The following is a 20916-nucleotide window of genomic DNA, read 5'->3' as shown; positions in this document are numbered from 1 at the left end:
TGATGGTAGCCAATAGAAAGCCCAGAAGCTGAGTGTGTTGTGAGGTAAGCTGGCAGCTTTAGTTCTACTTTAGCCCAAGGCCTCCAGAACCCAATCATTAGCTTGTGCTGACCTGGAGCTGGGGGAGAGAGAGAGAATATCAAAAACTCTGCTCTCTCTCTCTCTCTCTCTCTCTCTCTCTCTCTCTCTCTCTCTCTTTCTCTCTCTCTGAGCATTGAGTCTTTCTGACCTTTTGGCGATAGCAATACTTTTGAATTGGGATTGACTTAGTGGTCCAGAGAACTAATTGGCAGAAAACGGGAGACTGGCAGAGATATCTCCAGGAGTTTTTCTGAGTTCAAATGGAAGGATATGGGTGGGGGGATGGACAGGGAAGAGGCTTTCAGATTTTGGGGAAACTGAAAATAATTATTCTTGAAATGTCACTTGGCCAACCTCCATTCAGATGCAGCTATGCTTGGTATACAATAAACATTCTGAAACAAGACAACTCAAAATATTGAAACTGCTTATATCTAAGTATATATACCTAGTGTTTACATAAATGCTTGGTAGAGAAGTTTGCAGTTGACCGTCTCTTTTAGTGTACAACTATTCTTGGTTTAAGAAGAGCCCTGTTTATGAACTATTTGGTATACGAACTCCGCAAAACCGGAAGCAGTGTTCTGGTTACCGAACTTTACCTTGGTCTACGAACAGAAGCTTAACGGTGGAAGGGCACCTCAGTTTAAGAAGGGAAAGCGCGCCTCAGTTTAAGAAGGGCTTTGGTTTACGAACGGACTTCTGGAAAGGATTAAGTTTGTAAACCGAGGTACCACTGTATAGTTGTATGCTGAATATAGTTACATAAAAATATCTTGACCTTAACAGATTAGACAACTGGGCCAAAGCAAACAAGATGAATTTTAACAAGGAGAAATGTAAAGTACTACACTTGGGCAAAAAAAATGAAAGGCACAAATACAGGATGGGTGACACCTAGCTTTAGAGAAGTACATGTGAAAAGGATCTAGGAGTCTTGGTAGACCACATGAGTCAACAGTGTGGTGCAGCAGCTAAAAAAGCCAATGCAATTCTGGACTGCATGAATAGGAGTATAGCATATAGATCAAGGGAAGTAATAGTCTGGGCATCACAGTTCAAGAAGGATACTGACAAGCTGGAACGTGTCCAGAAGAGGGCAACTAAAATGGTCAAAGGCCTGGAAACAATGCCTTGTGAGGAACGGCTTAGGGAGCTGGGTATGTTTAGCCTGGAGAAGAGAAGGTTAAGGGGTGATATGTCATATGGAGGAGGGAGAAAGGTTGTTTTCTGCTGCTCCAGAGAAGCGGACACGGAGCAATGGATTCAAACTACAAGAAAGAAGATTCCACCTAAACATTAGGAAGAACTTCCTGACAGTAAGAGCTGTTCGACAGTGGAATTTGCTACGAAGGAGGGTGGTGGAGTCTCCTTCTTTGGAGGTTTTTAAGCAAAGGCTTGACAGGCATATGTCAAGAATGCTTTGATGGTGTTTCCTGCTTGGCAGGGGGTTGGACTGGATGGCCCTTGTGGTCTCTTCCAACTCTATGATTCTATTCTATGATTCTATCAAATTGAAAAATTGCGTGTATCTTTTATTTTTGTACGTACCTGCAGGCCATCGGTGGAACAGAATAATAAAAATAGCATGCTAATTAAGTATATTTTGAAAATCTGAAATTTTCCATTGTGGGCCTGTTCCCGTCTGTGGATCACTCTCTAGTCTATTAGCTGTCTTCAAGCAGCTCCACACTGGATAGTGGCAGCTGTGATTATCTCTTTCTACTATTTAAAGCCCTAAACTGCCTCGGTCCTGTATACCTGAAGGAGCGTCTCCACCCCCACCATTCAGCCCGGACACTGAGATCCAGCACCGAGGGCCTTCTGGCGGTTCCCTCATTGCGAGAAGTGAGGTTACAGGGGACCAGACAGAGGGCCTTCTTGGTAGTGGCACCCGTCCTGTGGAAGCCCTCTCAGCAGATGTCAAGGCAATAAGTAACTATTTTACTTTTAGAAGACAACTGAAGGCGGCCCTTTTTAGGGAAGTTTTTAATGTTTAATGCTGTACTGTCTTAATATTCGGTTGGAAGCCGCCCAGAGTGGCTGGGGAAACCCAGCCAGATGGGCGGGGTATAAATAATAAATAATAATAATAATAATAATAATAATAATAATAATAATAATTAGTCCTGCACGTCTCTTCACTCCCATCCCCCCTGATAAAAACATTTACTCTAATTTGTATGATTTCAGGGAATCTAATGATACAGTTTGTGAACTATTGCCTTAATTATAATGCTTGAATTTGAATTCAAGTGCTATTATAAATATAAGTAAAATTCCATAGACTTGATTTTATTTGTAATGAGCCGAATGTTTTAACATGGAATTGTAGTGATAATGCATTTTTAATCTGAGTTGCTGTATAACATGACTTAATTGAGAGTTTTAGCATTAGTTGTCGTTATTTTCCCATGTGTGGTTATGTAAACAAATGTAGATGAATCATTTTTACAGTGAACCTCTGTATTATGATTGTGATAGTAATTTGAAGTATAAAGGGATAAAAGGAAGAGCTTCCAAGTTTTACTAATTGCAATAAAACACATTGTCATTTCAAATGATAAACAATCATTTGACTTATAGAGGGTTGTTTTTTTTTTTATAAAAAAACACCAAACCCTTATTTATGTGTTTAATAATTAATAGCTCTTTCTTCCCAGTGGGGATTAGATTACTGCTGACTTGGTTTAGCTACTGCTCATTTTTAGTACACTAAAGGTATCTTTGGAGTTGGAGCATGTAAGTTATTCCTAAGGATATTTTCATTGCTTGTTTGATGGAAGAAGGTAGCTCTGCAGAAGCATACTTTCCCTAAAATCCTCAGTATATTAATTGAGATCGGTCACTTTCAATTGTCTTCGCTTGTCATTCTTATTCATGGCTTGCTGTAGAAGGCTATAAGCCGGCATTGTCCCTGGCAACTGTTACCTAGTGACAGTTTCAGCTGCAGTAGCCATGGGTTGTTCTTTTGATTGGGGCTGAAGGACCGAGTCACCTTTCTGATGGCGAGTTTTTCTGCATCAGCTAAGGATGCGGAGGAGGGGCAGGCTTAGGTGCAAGCTAAGAGAGAGCATGCAAGAAATAGCAATAGCATTCTCAAAACTGGTCACAGTAAATAGGATTTCTGTGTCTACACCACAGCTCCTGAAAAAGCAAATATATATGCAAGGCACCGCTTCACTGCTTTGACAAGAGATTTTAATTTTAACAGTGTTTTAATTTTGAGATAGAATGAACTGCTTACAGATGCAATGGGTAACGTTCTTTGGATGCTATAAAAGCACAAGGACCTCCAGCACAGCATGGTGGTGATGGACATGAGACATGAAACTTAGAAAATGATGCTTTCTATTCATCCCACTGCTGCAGCAGGACGAGAGAAAAATCTTTTCTTTCTCATGTAAGGAATTCCTTTTTCAGAAGGCACAGCAAGGATCATTAAGCAGTGCCAATGCGATTCCAGCACTTCAAAAAGAGAAAAGAGAGTCTTCTGTTAACATAAAATTGAAATGACCTTGGATTTTCTTTTTAATTAAAAGATGTGAGCTGAATAATTTCTCCTGTATCTTTAAATGATTAACAATGCATTTGATCTGGGTGTGGATGGTGGGTGGGTTAGAAAGCGAGACTGCTGCATGCACTGAATGAAAGATCCATACAGTAGTCAAATACCTGCTTATTAGTGAGCATCGAAGGAGCCTTCTTACCCCATTGGATGTGTCATAGTGGCAGATGTAATGGATGTGGTAATATTTGCTTCCGAGATAAAGAATTTTTGAAGCAGATGGTTATCATTTTAATTGTCTAATGAAATGCGTATGTAGCAACTGAGGAAATGAAGCCTGAAGACTAATGGAGTAACAGAATGCAACGGCAGCTTTTCTTGTTAAATCAACGTTTCATTAGCTTCCTAGAAGAATTTAGATGAGGGTTTATTATCTCATTGTGTTGGGACATACAAAAGAATGTGGACATCGCTATAGAGGTGAGAAATGACATGGATAGAGCTATGAACTTCACTGTAGCAGCTGCGGCTTTATTTCTAAAGATTTTTTTAAAATCATTTATTGCTCTTGAAATTAAATGCAAGACAAGTTTGTATTCCGTGAGAACCTTGGATTACCCTGTTGGCGTCTAATAATGTAATGGACAACCTATCTTTCTAACTGGCTTGACTGAAGATCCAGCATCATGTCTGTTTATTTCTTTCCTTTATTATACGTGGTCTTGTTAACTAAATGGAGAGGATATTGCTCATCAAAGGGACGAACCTGTTCTTCATGCAGTGATTGCTGCCCCAACATATTTCCTTACTCGTTACCAAAGACTAGTGACATTTGTTTGCATTAAGATGCCCCAAATCTTAACCTTAATAATGCAGAATGAAGATGATACAAATGACATTACTCCTTGAAGAAAACCGAAGGATACAATATATTAGAATGAGCATCTTATTAGACTTCTTATCTACTTTGCTTCTAGTTTTTAGCTCCTAACAGTTTTTGTTTTAGAAAACATTACATTGAGAATTTCTACCTAGTACTCCCTCCTTCACCTTTCCCCCCAGGAAAATGCACTTGCAGAGATTTTGATCGTGACATTATATTTTACTCTCCTTTTTGGTGTTTCTCTCTTCCAAAAAGTACAGCTTAAACAAAGTGCTTTGTTTAGAAGTGCCTTGTGTCAAATTTGCTAAGGAAGGAACGAGCACAGGAAGAAGCTAAGAGCAGTGGCCTTCTTGCCTCTTTTCTCTATTGTAATATGAACAATTTTAGAAGCTATTCTAAAATCTACCCAGAGAAGTGGATATGTAAACAAAATTAGCTGGTGACTCAGAAATCACCTAGTTCTGAGTTTTGAACACGTTACGTAATGCAGATCATGAACCAGTCCACTTGGATTGAGTGGAAGACTCTGAATATGAGCAGTAGTATTGTGAATGTATCTGAGCATTACTCCTGTCCAATTGGTTTTGGGCACTACAGTGTTGTTGATATCTGCATCCTTGAGACTGTAATTATTGTCTTACTAACATTTTTAATTATAACTGGTAACTTAACAGTAATTTTTGTCTTTCATTGTGCTCCACTGTTACATCATTACACCACCAGCTATTTTATTCAGACTATGGCATATGCTGATCTTTTTGTTGGGGTTAGCTGCTTGATTCCTACCTTGTCATTGCTGCACTATTCTACAGGTGTCCATGAGTCTTTGACATGCCAGGTATTTGGATATATCATCTCTGTACTGAAAAGTGTTTCTATGGCCTGTCTTGCTTTTATTAGTGTGGATCGCTATCTGGCTATCACAAAACCACTTACCTACAACCAATTGGTTACACCTTGCCGGCTGAGAATCTGCATCATTTTGATTTGGTTGTATTCCTGCCTTATTTTTTTGCCTTCATTTTTTGGCTGGGGAAAGCCAGGCTATCATGGAGACATTTTTGAATGGTGTGCAACCTCTTGGCTCACCAATGCCTATTTTACTGGCTTTATTGTATGCTTGCTATATGCTCCAGCAGCCTTCATCATCTGTTTTACATACTTCCACATCTTCAAAATCTGCCGGCAGCACACCAAAGAGATAAACGACAGGAGAGCTCGTTTTCCTAGTCATGAAGTGGATACTGCTACAGAAAGTGGGCACGGCCCTGACCGGCGCTATGCTATGGTTTTATTTCGTATAACCAGTGTGTTTTATGTGCTCTGGCTCCCCTACATCATCTACTTTATGCTGGAGAGTTCTAGGGTGCTAGAAAATCCAGCACTGTCTTTCTTAACAACATGGCTCGCTATAAGCAATAGTTTTTGTAACTGTGTTATATATAGCCTCTCAAACAGTGTTTTCAGATTGGGACTTTGGAGATTGTCAGAGACGGTGTGTTCATCTTGTATACATAAAAAAGACAGCATTGTTCAAGACCCAGTTCCTAGAAAACGGGCTAATTCCTGCTCCATCTAAGGAGAACTAAAACAGTCAAATACCATGTGATATTTGGGCTAGGTAGTATTCTATCCTTTGGAATGCTGCTGCAATAAACAGTCAATAAATATGTATTCACTGTAAAATGAATTATGGATTGAATGGTGATTTGTAAGAAAAAGCACGTAGCTGGAATGGTCAGAGATGGATTCTTGGTGAAATTGTGGTATATGAGTGAATCACTGGTAAATGTAGGGGAAAGCTTCCAGTAGTGTGAACTAATCTGTTCAGAACTAAAGAATAATTCATCAACAGTAATAGTGAAATTGTCACATATTATATATGTGGATGAATTTGTAGTACTATGTTGTATTAAGATAAATCTTGTTTGATGCAGTAAGTGATGGATTATCAATTACATCCTTAGGAAATAAATGTTTTAATATGAGGCAGCTTCAATCTTGTAGTTTTGTCTCTTGTACAAAAACATTTTTAAAACTCTTGTAATTTTAAAACTAAATATATTTCTTTGCAGGGAAATAATGTAAAGTATATTTTAATGTTCTAGTGTAACACATATAAATGACTTAATACTTTTCTGTTCTTTTGGAGCCTTTTGTTCCCATTGCTCAGGCGTATTATTTATTCTGGGGTCAGAAGCCCATATAGTTGCCCCCTTACAGCTACTGTTCTCAAGCTGTTTGAGGGGTCTGGAGTAATTTTAGGCACAATGTATGTGAGGGGTAAGCTTTGAGAGAATATACCGTTGAGTGAAACAACAGTCAAATTATAGAAATTAACTTGTATTTTCTAGTGCCTACTAAATTAGCACAAATTTATTGAGTCTTTTTGTGCTAATGCTTTTGCTTTGTAATTTATTGCATATGCAATAAAATCAAATAGCAGTGTGACTTAGCTGCTCAATAACACTTTTTAAATGTAAGTTTTAAAAAGCAGGTTCCACTTTAGTTATATAGTTGTGAATGTATTGCAGTTTGCATGAGCTCAGCATGTATATAACACTGTATATTTTTTTAAATGATCATTTTGTATTCTGTGCCTAATGGTTTTCCTAGCATATTGTTAAATCATTGTTTTAAATTTGGGATAAATAAAACTTTGAGTTGACTTTACAGAAGTTCATCTTGCAGTGTTAAATGCGTATTAGGCAAATTTTGTTAGAGGTTCACAAAATTGTTAGAGGGGGCTTGCGTTAGTGCTTCCATAATCAATTTGTGAGGACTCATGAAGTATGTAGGGCATGATTCACTTCACATTACAATCAGTGGGACTTACCTTGTGCTGGATTGTACTCACAGTTATCAGTAATTTATATAATACTGATTTTGGCTCAATCTGCCACATTCTGACTGTTGCTTTTAACATGGGTAAAGGTAAAAGGTAAAGGGAACCCTGACCATTAGGTCCAGTCATGACCGACTCTGGGGTTGCGCGCTCATCTCGCATTATTGGCCGAGGGAGCCGGCGTACAGCTTCCAGGTCATGTGGCCAGCATGACTAAGCCACTTCTGGAGAACCAGAGCAGCGCATGGAAACGCCGTTTACCTTCCCGCTATAGCGGTACCTATTTATCTACTTCCACTTTGACGTGCTTTCGAACTGCTAGGTTGGCAGGAGCTGGGACCGAGCAATTAATGGAGGTAAAGTTAAAAGAAAAATTATGGTTGACATTTATCAATAATAATAACAATTAGGGGAAAAGAAATGATTGATTCTGAGACACCTTGACTTAAAAGAAATATTGTTTAACAGAAGGTGGAGAAGATAGACAGAATGTTATAGAGAGAGAGCGGGGGGAAGAAAGAAACACACAGATGGAAAATTGGAAGTTTTGTTTTTGTATCTTTTCTCTCTCTTTTTATTGCCCCTTTCATTTTTCTGTTTCTCTTTTTTGTTTTTTGTATGTTCTTCTTTCTTGGAAGTCCTATGTCTGGGGCCTTTATTAAGGTCCAGAGATTGTATACTCATGAGGTGGTAGGTGGTTGATGGAGGACCCTGGGTGAGAGACAGGGAAATGTTGGTCTCCCAGGGTGAGGGGCTGGGAGGACAAAGGAAAGATCCCAGGTAATAGCAGGTTACCTCACGCAACGAATGCCTCACGCAACGAAAGTGTCTAGCGATTCTTTGTTGCCTTGCAAGGCGAAGCTTTCTATGGCCACATCTCGCAAGACGATTTTTTGCTGCCTGCCCTTTTTTCCCTGCAAGACGAAAAATTTCGTAAGACAGCACGACCCGTGGGACGAATTATTTTCGTCTTGCGAGGTACCACTGTTGCCTCTCTCTCTCATTAGTAGCCCTTCCCAGTGCCATCTCTATGGCAGCCCCTTGGTGAAAAGGAGGGAAGCTGAGGATAGGGAAGAACTTTATGGGGTAAAGGAGCACAGATCCTAGAGATCAGGTCAAGAATGCCAAGTACTGCGGTAGCACAAAAGTTCCTGTTTTAATGTGTCCTGAAGCACTGCCTTTATCTCTTTGTAGGAAAATGTATATCTGACCACCATGCAAACCTGTAAAACTATTTTTAGCTCATTCCTAAAATAGATTTTCTTGAAACCCAAAAGATGCTGTGCATCTTTTCAACAAATGTGTCATTGCTCAGCAAACTGTACACTTCATAGAAGTCAACTCCTAGAGGCCGAGGTCCCTTCGCCGCCGCCCAAATAAAATATTTGAGGAGGCCGCCCCCAAAGTTGATGGATATTGTCATTCAAATGCTGTGCATGTGCTGTGTCTTGTGAACCATTATGTGGGGCAGGGCTTACCTTCCTCCCCCCCTATATTTTACTCAAGTTGGCTTTCCTGGTACACTTTAACATGCTACTTTTTCCTGTTGACTTGGAGATAATCTAATTAAAGAGAAAAGCAGGTGAAGTCTCTAAAAGGAAGAAAAAGATGAAAGACAGGTAATTAGAGGATTAGTTTAATTAAATCTGTTGGCTGGATGTTAAGTCTGTCCATTTTGAAATTAATTAAGCCTATTATATGCGAAAGGTTGTATAGTTGTAGCTTGCATAAAACACCTAGGAAGTGGTAACAGAATGTCCTATAGGTAACAATATAATTTCTATTTTGGTATGAGCTTTCGTGTGCATGCACACGAAAGCTCATACCAAAATAAAAACTTAGTTGTTCTTTAAGGTGCTACTGAAGGATTTTTTTTATTTTGTTTCGACTCAGACCAACACGGCTACCTACCTGTAAATATAATTTCTATAGGGCTTTTTACCACCTGCCCTTTCACAATCCTTTTTACAATATTGCCCACAATAGCTTAAGCAGTGGGGCTTATTCACGGCGATGCAGTGTCAGATTTCAGGAATGCAGAGGACCAGGTATGCAGCTTGGGGTGCTAATGGAGTCATTGTGGTCTGGGCAGGCAAAGATAGTGGCAGTGGCCAGGAGTGCATTCTACCTACCCAAGCTTGTATGCCAGCTATATCCCTATCTGGAGCAGCAGGGCCTGGCCTTAGCCAGGATGCTAATAATGGAGGCTTGTATTCTAATCATGTGATACCACTTTTGTGCCAGTTGTACTGGCTGCCAGTGAATTTAGAGGCCTAAGGATCCCCAACGTTGTTATGACCCTACCTAAAATAGAAGTTCCTGTTTGCGTGCACAACAGTGAAATTGCTTAGGTTGGCAAGCATAAGAAATGGGACCTTCTTGGTGGTTGCCGCATAAGTGTGGAACTCTTGCAGTTCACATTCATTTGGCTCATTAAGTTCTAGCATTCAAGAAGGATTTATCTTTTGACTGACCTTTCCCTAAGAGAATTGTGATCCAACGCAGTATCTCTCAAGCCTCTCTTTGTATCCGCTCTGTGCTTCATACTCTGCCTGATATTCTATTTTTAAATCTGCTCCATCTGAATCGGGAGAGATGGATAAGGTACTAGATTGATGCTTGAAGGCGGTGATGGGCTGGATTTGGATCAGTAAATTGAACCTGAATCCTCGAAAGACAGGTGTTATGTGTTACGGGTTATTCATTCTGGGAGGTAGGAATATGGCCTGTTCTGGATGGGGTTGCACTCCCCCAGAAGCAGCAGGTTAGGGGGTACTACTGGATCCAACATTGTCACTGTGGTTGCCTGGGTGGCTAAGAGTGCTTATTTCCAGCTATGACTGGTTCACCAGCTATGGTCCTTTTTGGACAAAGATGACTTGGCTGCTGCACTCCATGCTCTGGTAACCTCCAGATTGGACTATTGCAATGTGCTTTACATGGGGCTGCCCTTGAAGAAACTTCAGCTGGTGTAAATTGTGGCAGCCAGGTTACTGGCTGGCTGTCCATTTAGAATTCATATAATCCCTGAATTAAAATAGCTGCACCGGTTGGGCTTCTTTCTAGACCCAATTTAAAGATGCTCACATTAGTGTTTAAAGCACTCAATGATTTAGGCCCCAAATATCTTAATGAGCATATCCATTATCCAACCCTTCTTGGGCATTAGGAGCTGCAGTGGGTGGTGCCCTGGGCCATAAATTGGGGAACTCCCATCCTATAAATGTTTGTTTTTGGTTTTCTCATCCTCTTGCCCCTTTGTTGAGCCACATGTAGGGAAAGTACCGTACCTTTAGGGAACTGCCTTTAAAATGTAATTGGATTTGCATGAAGATTTTGGTGTTGAAGCAAACATCATGGTTGACACCCAGTTGTTACTTGTTGTTACATATTTGTTTGTTTCTCCTAGCAGAAAAAGTTGTAAATTTACTATTAAGGTTTTTTTTTAGGAGGATTTTGTGTGGTGGTTTTATAAATTTTGCTTTTCTTTAATTTTAAGTGAATGTGTTTATTTTCTGTCAAAAGAAAAAAAGAAAAAGAAAAGAAAAGCAGAAGATATGGGGCTTTTAGAGCAGAATTAAAGATCTCATATTAGTAGCCATTAACTGGAAATGACATTGATCTGCCATTAAGGATGATTATTCAATTCTAAAAATTATGCTTTTAAGTAACATGAATAAATTTTGCTAATGTGTCATTTCAATTAAAGGTGATTATAGCACTGGCAAAGTAATTCTATTTTTTAAATGAGTGAAATGTTGAAGTTAATCCTATTAATGTTGTGTTATCTTTTGCAATACATGTCATGTTTAAGTGACATAGTAAATCACTGATATTTTAAAAATCTCTTTCAACTTTTATAAACTAAGCAATAGTGCACAAAGGGCTGGTCAGGTAGATAAGAAAAGGCAATGTTTTTTTTAATATACTTAACTTTTGTGGAAGTTCTCCATACAAAAAAAGAGCAAGCTATACTCATTTCTTCTGCTGCCAGCTTCTTGCCAGGATATCACTGGCAGGTTTTCACTGCCTCACAAATTAGGTTGAAGCACTCTTACCTGAATATCTCTGCCATCTGCGTTTGTGGCTTCTCAACAACCTGTGTGTTAAGTCATGTTCTCTGCTTACATGAAAAAGCCAATCAGTTTTGGTCAGTGCCCTGCATGAACTGTATATCCTAGTACATGTGCCAGACGTTTCAGCAACAAACTCGGAATCCATGGTAGACAATTCCATACCCTGTTTCTCATATTTTAAGACATACCCATAAAATAAGCCATAGCAGGATTTTTAAGCATTCAAGGAATATAAGCCATACCCCGAAAATAAGACATAGTGATAGGCGCAGCAGCAATGCTGGCTGCGGCAGGAGAAGGAGGAAAAAAATAAGACATCCCTTGAAAATAAGCCATAGTGTGTTTTTTTGAGGAAAAAATAAATATAAGACATGTCTTATAATATGAGAAACACGGTATATGTATCAGTATAATGAAATTAATTTGATGGGAAGCTGATGGGAGTGAATAGAATAGTTTTGTTGGGTCTAGTCCATCATCACGTTTCTGACAGTGTCCAATAGCAACAGGGCAAGAAGGTTACAGCAATTTCATGCTGCTGCTCCCCAGCACCTGTTACTCAGAGGGATGGATTCTGCTTTGAACTTGAAGGTTCCATATAGACTTCATGAGTATTGATTAACTCAACTACCATGCGTTTGTCTAATCCTCTTGAGATGGTGGCTCTCGTCACAGTTTGTGGCAGCCAATATATTTATTATTTATTTATTAAATTTGCATACTGCCCTTCATCCATAGATTACAGGGCAGTTTACATAGGAATTCCATAGGAGAGGTAGCTTATTCAATCTCTAAAGTTGGTAAGCTCCCTGGCACTTCATCAGCTGTCAGAACTACGCACCAGTTTGCTGCTGCCATGTGATAAGGCTCACCTACCCACTAAATGGGTTTATTGCTTATTGAGAAATGATATACAGAAAAAGATGTTTAAAACAACTTTCCTAAAAAAACCAACAAAACCTAGAGGCATTTCTGTTAGGAATTGTTCAGACACAAGTTCCCAGGAGTCAGAAGAACTTATTCATGTACGCAACAACAGCGGCTCGGATTTTGTTAGCCCAAAAATGGAAAGTGAGAGAGGCCCCTGGTATGGAAGATTGGCAATTTAAGGCGATAGAATATGCAGAATTAGCAGGCCTAACAAGTAGAATAAGAGAACAAGAAGAACAGGTATTCAAAGAGGAGTGGAAATTGAAAATAATTGTGCACAGTTAAAAACGCTGGCTGTATTAAAGTAATTCAGCAGTACAGTATAACATATTTTGAACTGATAGGAGAATTAAATTAGGTGGAGATATTAAAATATGCAAGAATGGTGGATAGGTTAAATGAACCTTGGAAGGGGAGGGAGGGAGTTCAACGAATGTATGGTATAATAAAGGTAAAGGTACCTCTGACCATTAGGTCCAGTTGCGGACGACTCTGGGGTTGCACCCTCATCTTGCTCTATAGGCCGAGGGAGCCGGCGTTTGTCCACAGACAGCTTCCAGGTCATGGGGCCAGCATGACTAAACCACGTCTGGCGAACCAGAGCAGTGCACGGAAATTCCATTTACCTTCCCACCGGAGCTGTACCTATTTATCTACTTGCACTTTGAGGTGCTTTCGAACTGCTAGGTGGGCAGGAGCGTCAAACCCTTTCATGCCCCTGCTTTCTTCAACCCCATTGCACTTACTTCTCTCTTCTCTGCTACTCCCTTTGCAAACACGTTTTCACCTTCCTTTTTCCTCCACCCTCCTTTTCCCAACTCTCACACAGATCACCCCCACTTGTACGCCGCCTTTTCTCTTCTATTCTGCACACATCAGCCATTATCACTTCCACCCCCTTTTCCCCACCTCCTCCTTTTTTCAACTCTTCCTTGCCCACCACTCCCACTTCCATCCCTCCTCCTTTCTCCTTATCTGCAGCCAGCCCCTTTGCGCAAAAACTCCATGCTATTTATGTTACTGTGAGGATGAATAGAATCTTAAGATAAGGTTACCAGATTTTTTTCAAAGAATCCGGGGATACTTTTTAAAAACAAAAGAGAGAGAAAATATATTTAAAGAAAGTTATTTTTTAAAAAATTAAGTAATATCTTCTTTTTTGTGACCTTCCTCTGGGCTCCAGCCTGCTCTTTTGGAGCACTAGCCACCGTGGAGTAGGCTCAGGTTGGGCCTGGGCTTGGCCACGTGTTCTTGCCCTCCTGGTGCCCTCCTACCTTTCTTCCTGAGTGGCGGCAGCGGCACGGCAAGGTCGGGGCTCCACTCTTTTTTCTCCTTCCTCTTTCTCTCTCTTCCTTCTCCTTCTCCTCTCCTTCTCCCTGCGTTGGCTCCGGGGTTTTCCTGGCCCTGGAGCACCACTGGGCAGTTGGCTGCTCGTGCCAGGCTCAATTTGGGTCACTGGGTGTGTGTGTCAGTGGTTACCTCACTTGACGTGCTGGGCGTCCCCGGTTCCCCTTCGGCAGTGGCGGCTGCAGCGGCAGTCTCAGCAGCCCGGAGCCAGCATGATAGCGCAGTTGGCTCTGGCTGGCTTCAGGAGCTGCTCGCTGCCATGGCACCCACCTTTTTGCCTCTCCAGAAGTCCCCATATGACGTGTCTTGTGCCATTGAACCAATCATGCAACATTCATTCCCTACTAATAAATCTACAACACTTAAAATATAAATCCGGGGACATTAAATGAAATCCGGGGACATTCCAGGGACAGATTTTGTAATCCGGGGACAGTTTTGTAATCCGGGGACTGTCCCTGGGAAACGGGGACATCTGGTAACCATATCTTAAGAGCAAGCCTGTCAGAGACAGTTAGGTTCACTTGCTGTGTGTTGGGCATATATGGGTGTTTGCTTGTTGTTAGAATATTTCTTCTAAATTACTATATTGAATCTGGAACTTCACGCTGAAGACAACATATGGTACCAGGAATTCAGTACATTGTGGGTGCCTTTGTTTAGAACTGCCATTTCCCTCTCAGTATCCCTTCTCAGTATCCCTATGCCATGTTATACAACTTTTGTTCCTCTCCCCTGACCTGACTTCATGCAAATACAGGATTGTGGTGAAACACTACAAATCCTCCAATGGGGGGGTTGTACTCTGACTTCATGCAGATTGAGGATTCTGATGTGGCAGTACTTATGCATTTTTATGTGTAAAGGAAAGTGTGTGAGAGAGAGTTTACAGCGCATTTGGACACCAGGTATCAAAACAAAATTTTGTATAATGGTTCCTGAGAGCAAAGAGGAAATTTTTGTCCGTTTGGATACAATTGGACTCCATTCTGAATCAAGATGGCAGACTGAAGCTTTCAGAAGTGCAATATTTTAACCACTGATTTCAAAACTGCACTGACTTTTTAGAATTCCCGAGTCATGGCAGATAACAGGCCACCAGTTATAAATAAACAGCAATAAATTATTTTGGTTTGATTTCTAAGCACTAGCCTTTTGGTCAGTGGCTACATCCAGCTACTGGGTAGAAGGAATAAAAAGGCGAATAAAGGTATTGAATGGAAATAAATGGTGGCAGTTGAACTATAAAGGGATAAAGAAAGCAGGTATTTTTTAATATAAAGTGTTTGTGTGGGAGAGCCTACAGTGGATCTTGTGGATATTTTAAGTACGGTAATTTAAAAACAGAAACAGGGTAAACACCATCCTGTGAACACCACTTGGTGGGATCACCAAGTCATGTTCCCTGGGAGCTCTTGAAATAGGGGAATTGAAAGTCACACCTTGTATCAAATATTTTCTGTGTGTTTTCCAGCCCGGAAACAGACTCACATCAGAGCATTTCTAAATTCAAGCTTCATCTGCGGGGTTGCTCTACTATTTGTTCATTCCACATATGGCAAATCATTTTACTGACTTTCAAAAAAAGATTATTATGTGAATTGATGATCCTGATTACTTAGACCTTCCAGCATCATACACTCTAAAATTATGTATGTGTGTGTGTGTGTGTGTGTGTGTGTGTGTGTATTTTGAGCTCACTTAAGTGAGATAAATATAATAATGAGGTCTCCATAGAGATATATTGGTAATTTTAAAATGTGCAGAGCTGTATGAGCAGGGATGAGGACAATCTATTTTGGGGGGAGATAATTACAGCATTACTGTAGAGAGTAGTTCTTTAAAAATAGCGGGCCTCAGATGTTGTGGGAGAAAGGTAATTAAGGCGTGAATAATAATGATAAATACTTTCCCCCTGTGCTGCTCTTTAACTACACATAGGCACACCCATTACAGGAACTATGTTGTTATAAACCCTATGGAAATTGTGCTGCTGCACATACGTAAGTTATCCTGTGCTAGAAAAAGCCTTGGTTCTTGGCTCCTTTGGGAGGAAGAGCAAGAAAAGAAGAGATATACAGTAAGCCCAGAACTTGCACAGGGGTTTTGTTCTCGGGATCATGCTTAAAGCCAAAATTGTGTATAATCAAAACCCATTGGGTTCAGTGGTCGATGGGATTGCCAAAGTCATTTACCCCAGAACCCTTCCCACCCCCTTTTTAATTTTTTGGCATGTGCATGAAGCTGAATGCACACAAATTAAATGTGCTCAAGTTGTAGTCTTACTATATTTTCTTACATGTTCTGCCACCAAGGAAGCTTAGGTGATGGGAGTTGTAGTCCCAAAACATCTGGAGGGCCAAGTTTGCCTATGCCTGGACTGCTGCCAATATTTCCAAAGGATAATTTAGCTTGGTTCAATCTTTTTGTTTCTCTAATGGAGTTTTTTTCCTGCTCCGGAGCCGAGGACCTGAACCCAATGGCTTCAAGTTATAAGAAAGGAGATTCTGACTAAACACCAGGAAGAATGTTCTGACAGTAAGAGCTGTTCAGCAGTGGAACAGATTTCCGCAGGAGGTGGTGGACTCTCCTTCCTTGGAGGTTTTTAAGCAGAGTTTGCTGACCCCTGGTTTAGTTCAAGTGATATTTTCTTCCTGCATTTTTGATGCTGTGTTTAGGGAACATACATAGCATTTGTAAGTAAGTTATGTTGCTGTTCTAACTATATAGTCAGAGCTTTCCAGTGAAGAATATACACCCTAAACAGTTGGAAATGATCTAGAGACAAGAAATAGGTCAGCTTGAAAAGAACTAATAAAAAACTGTAGAATGGCAAGTGTACTGTGGCATGTTAATTATATTAATGCTGCTGTGTAGGAAATACAAGAAGTCTGATTTAGTGCGTAAAAATAGTGAGTCAGAGGATGGTAGGCAACAGAGTTTTCTTTTTTGAAAATGAAACAAAATCTATTTCAGCTACCTATATCCAAGGAAACTAGATAAACATTTTGGAGTGGGATCTTCTAAAATTGATTATTTATAGCAATATTAAAACAGTAAAACAGCTAATCAAATGGGGAAGAAATAACTTTTTTAAAATAATAATGTCGTTTGTCGAACTGTGAAAGATCTCTCTCCACAAAGAGGGGGTATAATTTTATAGGTGAAATAAAAGTGGCCTGGCATAAATAATATTTTCTCTGAAATTGGGGTGAAAACAGAGAAAGGAGGCTATCATATTGGCTGTGTATGTTCAAGAGGTTGGCATTCGAAACATGCAGAAGATTTTAGTAGTAACTTGAGCTGAATTGGCTGCCTTTCTCTTTCCACAGCTTGAGGCTCTCTCTCTCTCTCTCTCTCTCTCTCTCTCCCACCTCCTCCATTCCCCATTGCCATAGTTTTTTTAAAAAAAATAAATTATGTCTACTAATGTCATCCAACTTGCTTCTTGAGGCTGGTTATTAAATCTGATTTCTAAGGTTCATATTCTATCAATGTTGTAGGGGTTTGTAAACTGATGAAAATCAAACCAGTTGTTAATCATTGTTTTTCGCCTTGCTATTGGTGTATTGCACTATTGGCTGGTGGATGTTTATGAGGCTTAGTGAAGTGTGAACACTGGAATACAAAAGCAGATGGAGGAATGTGCTGCTATTTCTAGCTCATACCAATCATCCTGAGGCAAGTGCTGCTGAAATGGTTATTGGAGGTGTTTTCAGTTGGTAAGGAGATGAGAAGGATGGCGCTGCCTAAATAACTTTTCCAGTTTTCTTATCTCAGCTTTTCTGAGGATAGAAAAGTACCATATGTGTGAGCTGCTTCTTTTTTCTGGCAGAGGGGAGAGGCCACCATCTCAACTTCTGGCTCCTCCGCTCTGCTTCTGTGAGCCATTCGAGTTTAGCATGGTGGCACTATTCAGGATTGAGCTTGAGGGATGTATTCTGTGGAGGTTCTTCTACCAGAGCAACTTGGGTACACTGAATTTTAATTGCAGTACAGCATGCAGAATGATTTTAAAATGCAGAATTAGGGATTTCTGCCCTTCCCTTCATGAATGTAATTTGGGTGGGATGAAAGAAGCAAAGCTCCTTTCCAAGTTCTGAAGCATTGTATAATCAGTTTTTAGTGCTGTAACAGGCTTCTTTCTTACCCTCAAAAGTTTTGAAGCAAAAAATGGGCTTCCAAGGCAGGTGAAAAATCCTCTACCATGTTCTTATTTTGTTTCTGTTCACAATAGCTGCCTAGCAGCTGGTGTGTGCTGTAGCACTGCCGCCGCCGCCATTGCTTTTCTGCCAATGCTCCAGTCTCCAGCCAGCTTCAGAGCTTCAACTCTAGTTGAAGAGAGAGTGGGAGCATGTGCATAGCCAGGATTTTTTGTTGGGGGGTTGGCAGGATTTTTGTTTGGGGGGGGGAGAACTGACGTGATTGGTCAGTTAAGTATTTCTATTGTTTTACTTGATCGGGGGCGGGGGGAGCTGTCCCCACAAGTGGGAGGGAGTGCTGGAGAGTAGGGGAAAATGGGCATTTAGAGGCTTTTTAGAGGGTGCTCCCTCCCTTACATAATTTTTGCTTATGTGCATGGGAGCCTGGAATGTAACCCCAAAGCAAGTGGGGGCTGAGATGCCTGTACATTTATGCCCCACCTCCCTTTCACGGAGCCCATGATAGCATGTGAGGTTCTCTTCCTGATTTTATCCTCAAAGCAACCTACCAATTAGGTTAGGCTGAGAGGTAGTAACTGACCCACAGCAAAATGCTGATTCAAACCTGTGTCTTCCTGGTCTTACTTCAACACTCTAACCATTACATCATGCTGTGCTACTGTTCTGGTGCCATTTGCACAGCTCCTAACGTGATCCAAACTAGAGAGGGGCCTTATAGCTTATGTGATGACATCAGATTTGGGTACCAGATGATATCAGAGGGAAAACACATGGCTGAGGTGGTGGCAAGCAATCAAACAAATCTGTCTCATAGAATCATAGAGTTGGAAGAGACCACAAGGGCCATCCAGTCCAACCCCCTGCCGAGCAGGAAAAACCATCAAAGCATTCCTGACATATGCCTGTCAAGCCTCTGCTTAAAGACCTCCAAAGAATCATAGAATCATAGAATCATAGAATCATAGAGTTGGAAGAGACCACAAGGGCCATCCAGTCCAACCCCCTGCCAAGCAGGAGTTTCCAGGCCTTTGACCATTTTGGTTGCCCTCCTCTGGACACGTTCCAGCTTTTCAGTATCCTTCTTGAACTGTGGTGCCCAGAACTGGACACGATATTCCAGGTGAGGTCTGACTAGAGCGGAATACAGTGGTACTATTACTTCCCTTGATCTAGATGCTATACCCCTATTGATGCAGCCCAGAATTGCATTGCCTTTTAAAGCTGCTGCATCACACTGTTGATTCATGTCAAGTTTGTGGTCTACCAAGACTCCTAGATCCTTTTCACATGTACTGCTCTCAAGCCAGGTGTCACCCATCCTGTATTTGTGCCTTTCATTTTCATTTTGCCCAAGTGTAGTACTTTACATTTCTCCCTGTTAAAATTCATCTTGTTTGCTTTGGCCCAGTTGTCTAATCTGTTAAGGTCATTTTGAAGTGTGATCCTGTCCTCTGGGGTATTAGCCACCCCTCCCAATTTGGTGTCGTCTGCAAACTTGCTCAGGGTGCCCTCAAGCCCATCACCCAAGTCATTGATAAAGATGTTGAATAAGATTGGGCCCAAGACAGAACCCTGTGGCACCCCACTAGTCACTTCTCTCCAGGATGAAGAGGAGCCATTGATGAGCACCCTTTGGGTCTCTTCCTCTTCAGCTTGCTGGGGCCAAGGGCTGCACAGGTGCACTGCTTATATCCTGCTAGCTAAAGCCTTCCTGAGTTAGACCAAAGGCTCATCTAGTCCAGCATTCTGTTCTCACAGCCAGGCTCCTGTGGGAGCCTGCAGGCAGGACATCTGTGCACCAGCCCTTTCCCTACCTGTGATTTCCCAGTAGGAAATCACTGCACTGCCTGCAGAAGTGAAGGTAGAACTTAGCCATCGTGGCCACTAGTGCCATTTTTTTTTTGCATTGAAACCTTTTCATCATATGATACAACAAAAACAAACTAAAAACAAACAGGCATGCTTGGAGGAAACTGCTTATCTGGATTCCTTGCAGTCTGACTTCAGGTCTGGCTGTCGCCATGCAACTGCCTTGGTCAACCTGGCGGATGACATTTGTTAGGAGAGAATTGCTGGGAGGGAGTGCAATCCTTCTTGTTTTCCTTTACCTCCTGATACCATTGAACTTGTTATCCTTCTTGGACATCTGAAGGAGGTGAGGGTTGGGGGGCAGTGGCGGAGGAAGAGGAGTGCGGGGGGGGGGGGAGCGCACCGTCGCTGGCAGTGCGATCCCGGTGGCATGCCATCGCGGCTGCCCTCCCCCCGTGCTGGGCGCTGTTCCCCCGCGGGCGGTGTGACACATCCCCAGGATGTGCGCCAGCCCTGCCTCCGCCTGCTCTCCGCCCCCCGCCCCCCGGTGCCGGAGCATGAAGCTCCACCACTGTTGGGGGCACTTTACTTTGGTGGTTCTGCTCCTGCCTCCAGGGCCATTTCCAGAAAGTAATTATGGGGGCCATTGTTCAGCACTATGGGAGGTGCTGGCAGGGTTTCATCTTGTCATGCTATTTGGTATATATCTGAAGCCACTGTGAGCTGTCATCAGGAGATTTGGAGTGAGGTGTCACCAATATGCAGATGGCACCCAGCTCTGTCTCTCTGTTCTGTCTGAATTTGGAGAGGTGGCTGAGGTTCTAGACTGGTGCTTGAAGATGGTGATGGGCTGGATGTGGGCCAGTAAACTGAAGCTGAATTTAAAAAAGCCAAAAGTATTATGTGTTCCAAGTTATTGAGTCTGGGAGGCAGAAAGATGGCCTGTTGCACACCTCTGGAAGGAGCAGGTTTGCAGCTTTGGGGTACTTTTCAATTCAACGTTTGTAGGTTAGGTTTTCATTGTAGGGGGGACAAGGATAGCCACGTTGTGAATCCTTTACCTCTAACTTAAGCAATGTTTAATTTCTTTTTGTAAAGTTCAGTGCTGTGCCTTTTGTTTTTCTAACTGAACAAAACACAGAAATTAAAGGAAGATTTTTAGTAGTCAAAATGTCAGAATTAGTGCTGCTCAAATATGTTTAATCCTTGCTGTCAAACATTTTTAAACATGTTGACTAACAAGCTAAGTTGGCGGCATTTTAGAAACCTGTTCT

At 41.4% G+C, this 20916-nt stretch overlaps 2 protein-coding genes across 4 annotated transcripts in view; both read left to right on the top strand.

Annotated features, from left to right (window-relative positions):
• Positions 1-20916, top strand: part of RABGAP1L (RAB GTPase activating protein 1 like) — a 132838-nt gene that overhangs the window by 35579 nt on the left and 76343 nt on the right. The gene's annotated exons all lie outside the window — the stretch shown is intronic.
• GPR52 (G protein-coupled receptor 52) lies at positions 2797-6192 on the top strand. The gene has a single exon (XM_088674848.1). The coding sequence runs from the start codon at positions 4957-4959 to the stop codon at positions 6049-6051; it is 1095 nt and encodes a 364-aa protein (XP_088530974.1). The 5' UTR covers positions 2797-4956; the 3' UTR covers positions 6052-6192.

This window comes from Zootoca vivipara, chromosome 7 (assembly GCF_965207765.1).
Source record: "Zootoca vivipara chromosome 7, rZooViv2.hap1.1, whole genome shotgun sequence".
NCBI classification, from domain to species: domain Eukaryota; kingdom Metazoa; phylum Chordata; class Lepidosauria; order Squamata; family Lacertidae; genus Zootoca; species Zootoca vivipara.
The sequence above is the reverse complement of the archived record's forward strand: the minus strand, read 5'-3'. Positions and strand labels throughout refer to the sequence as shown.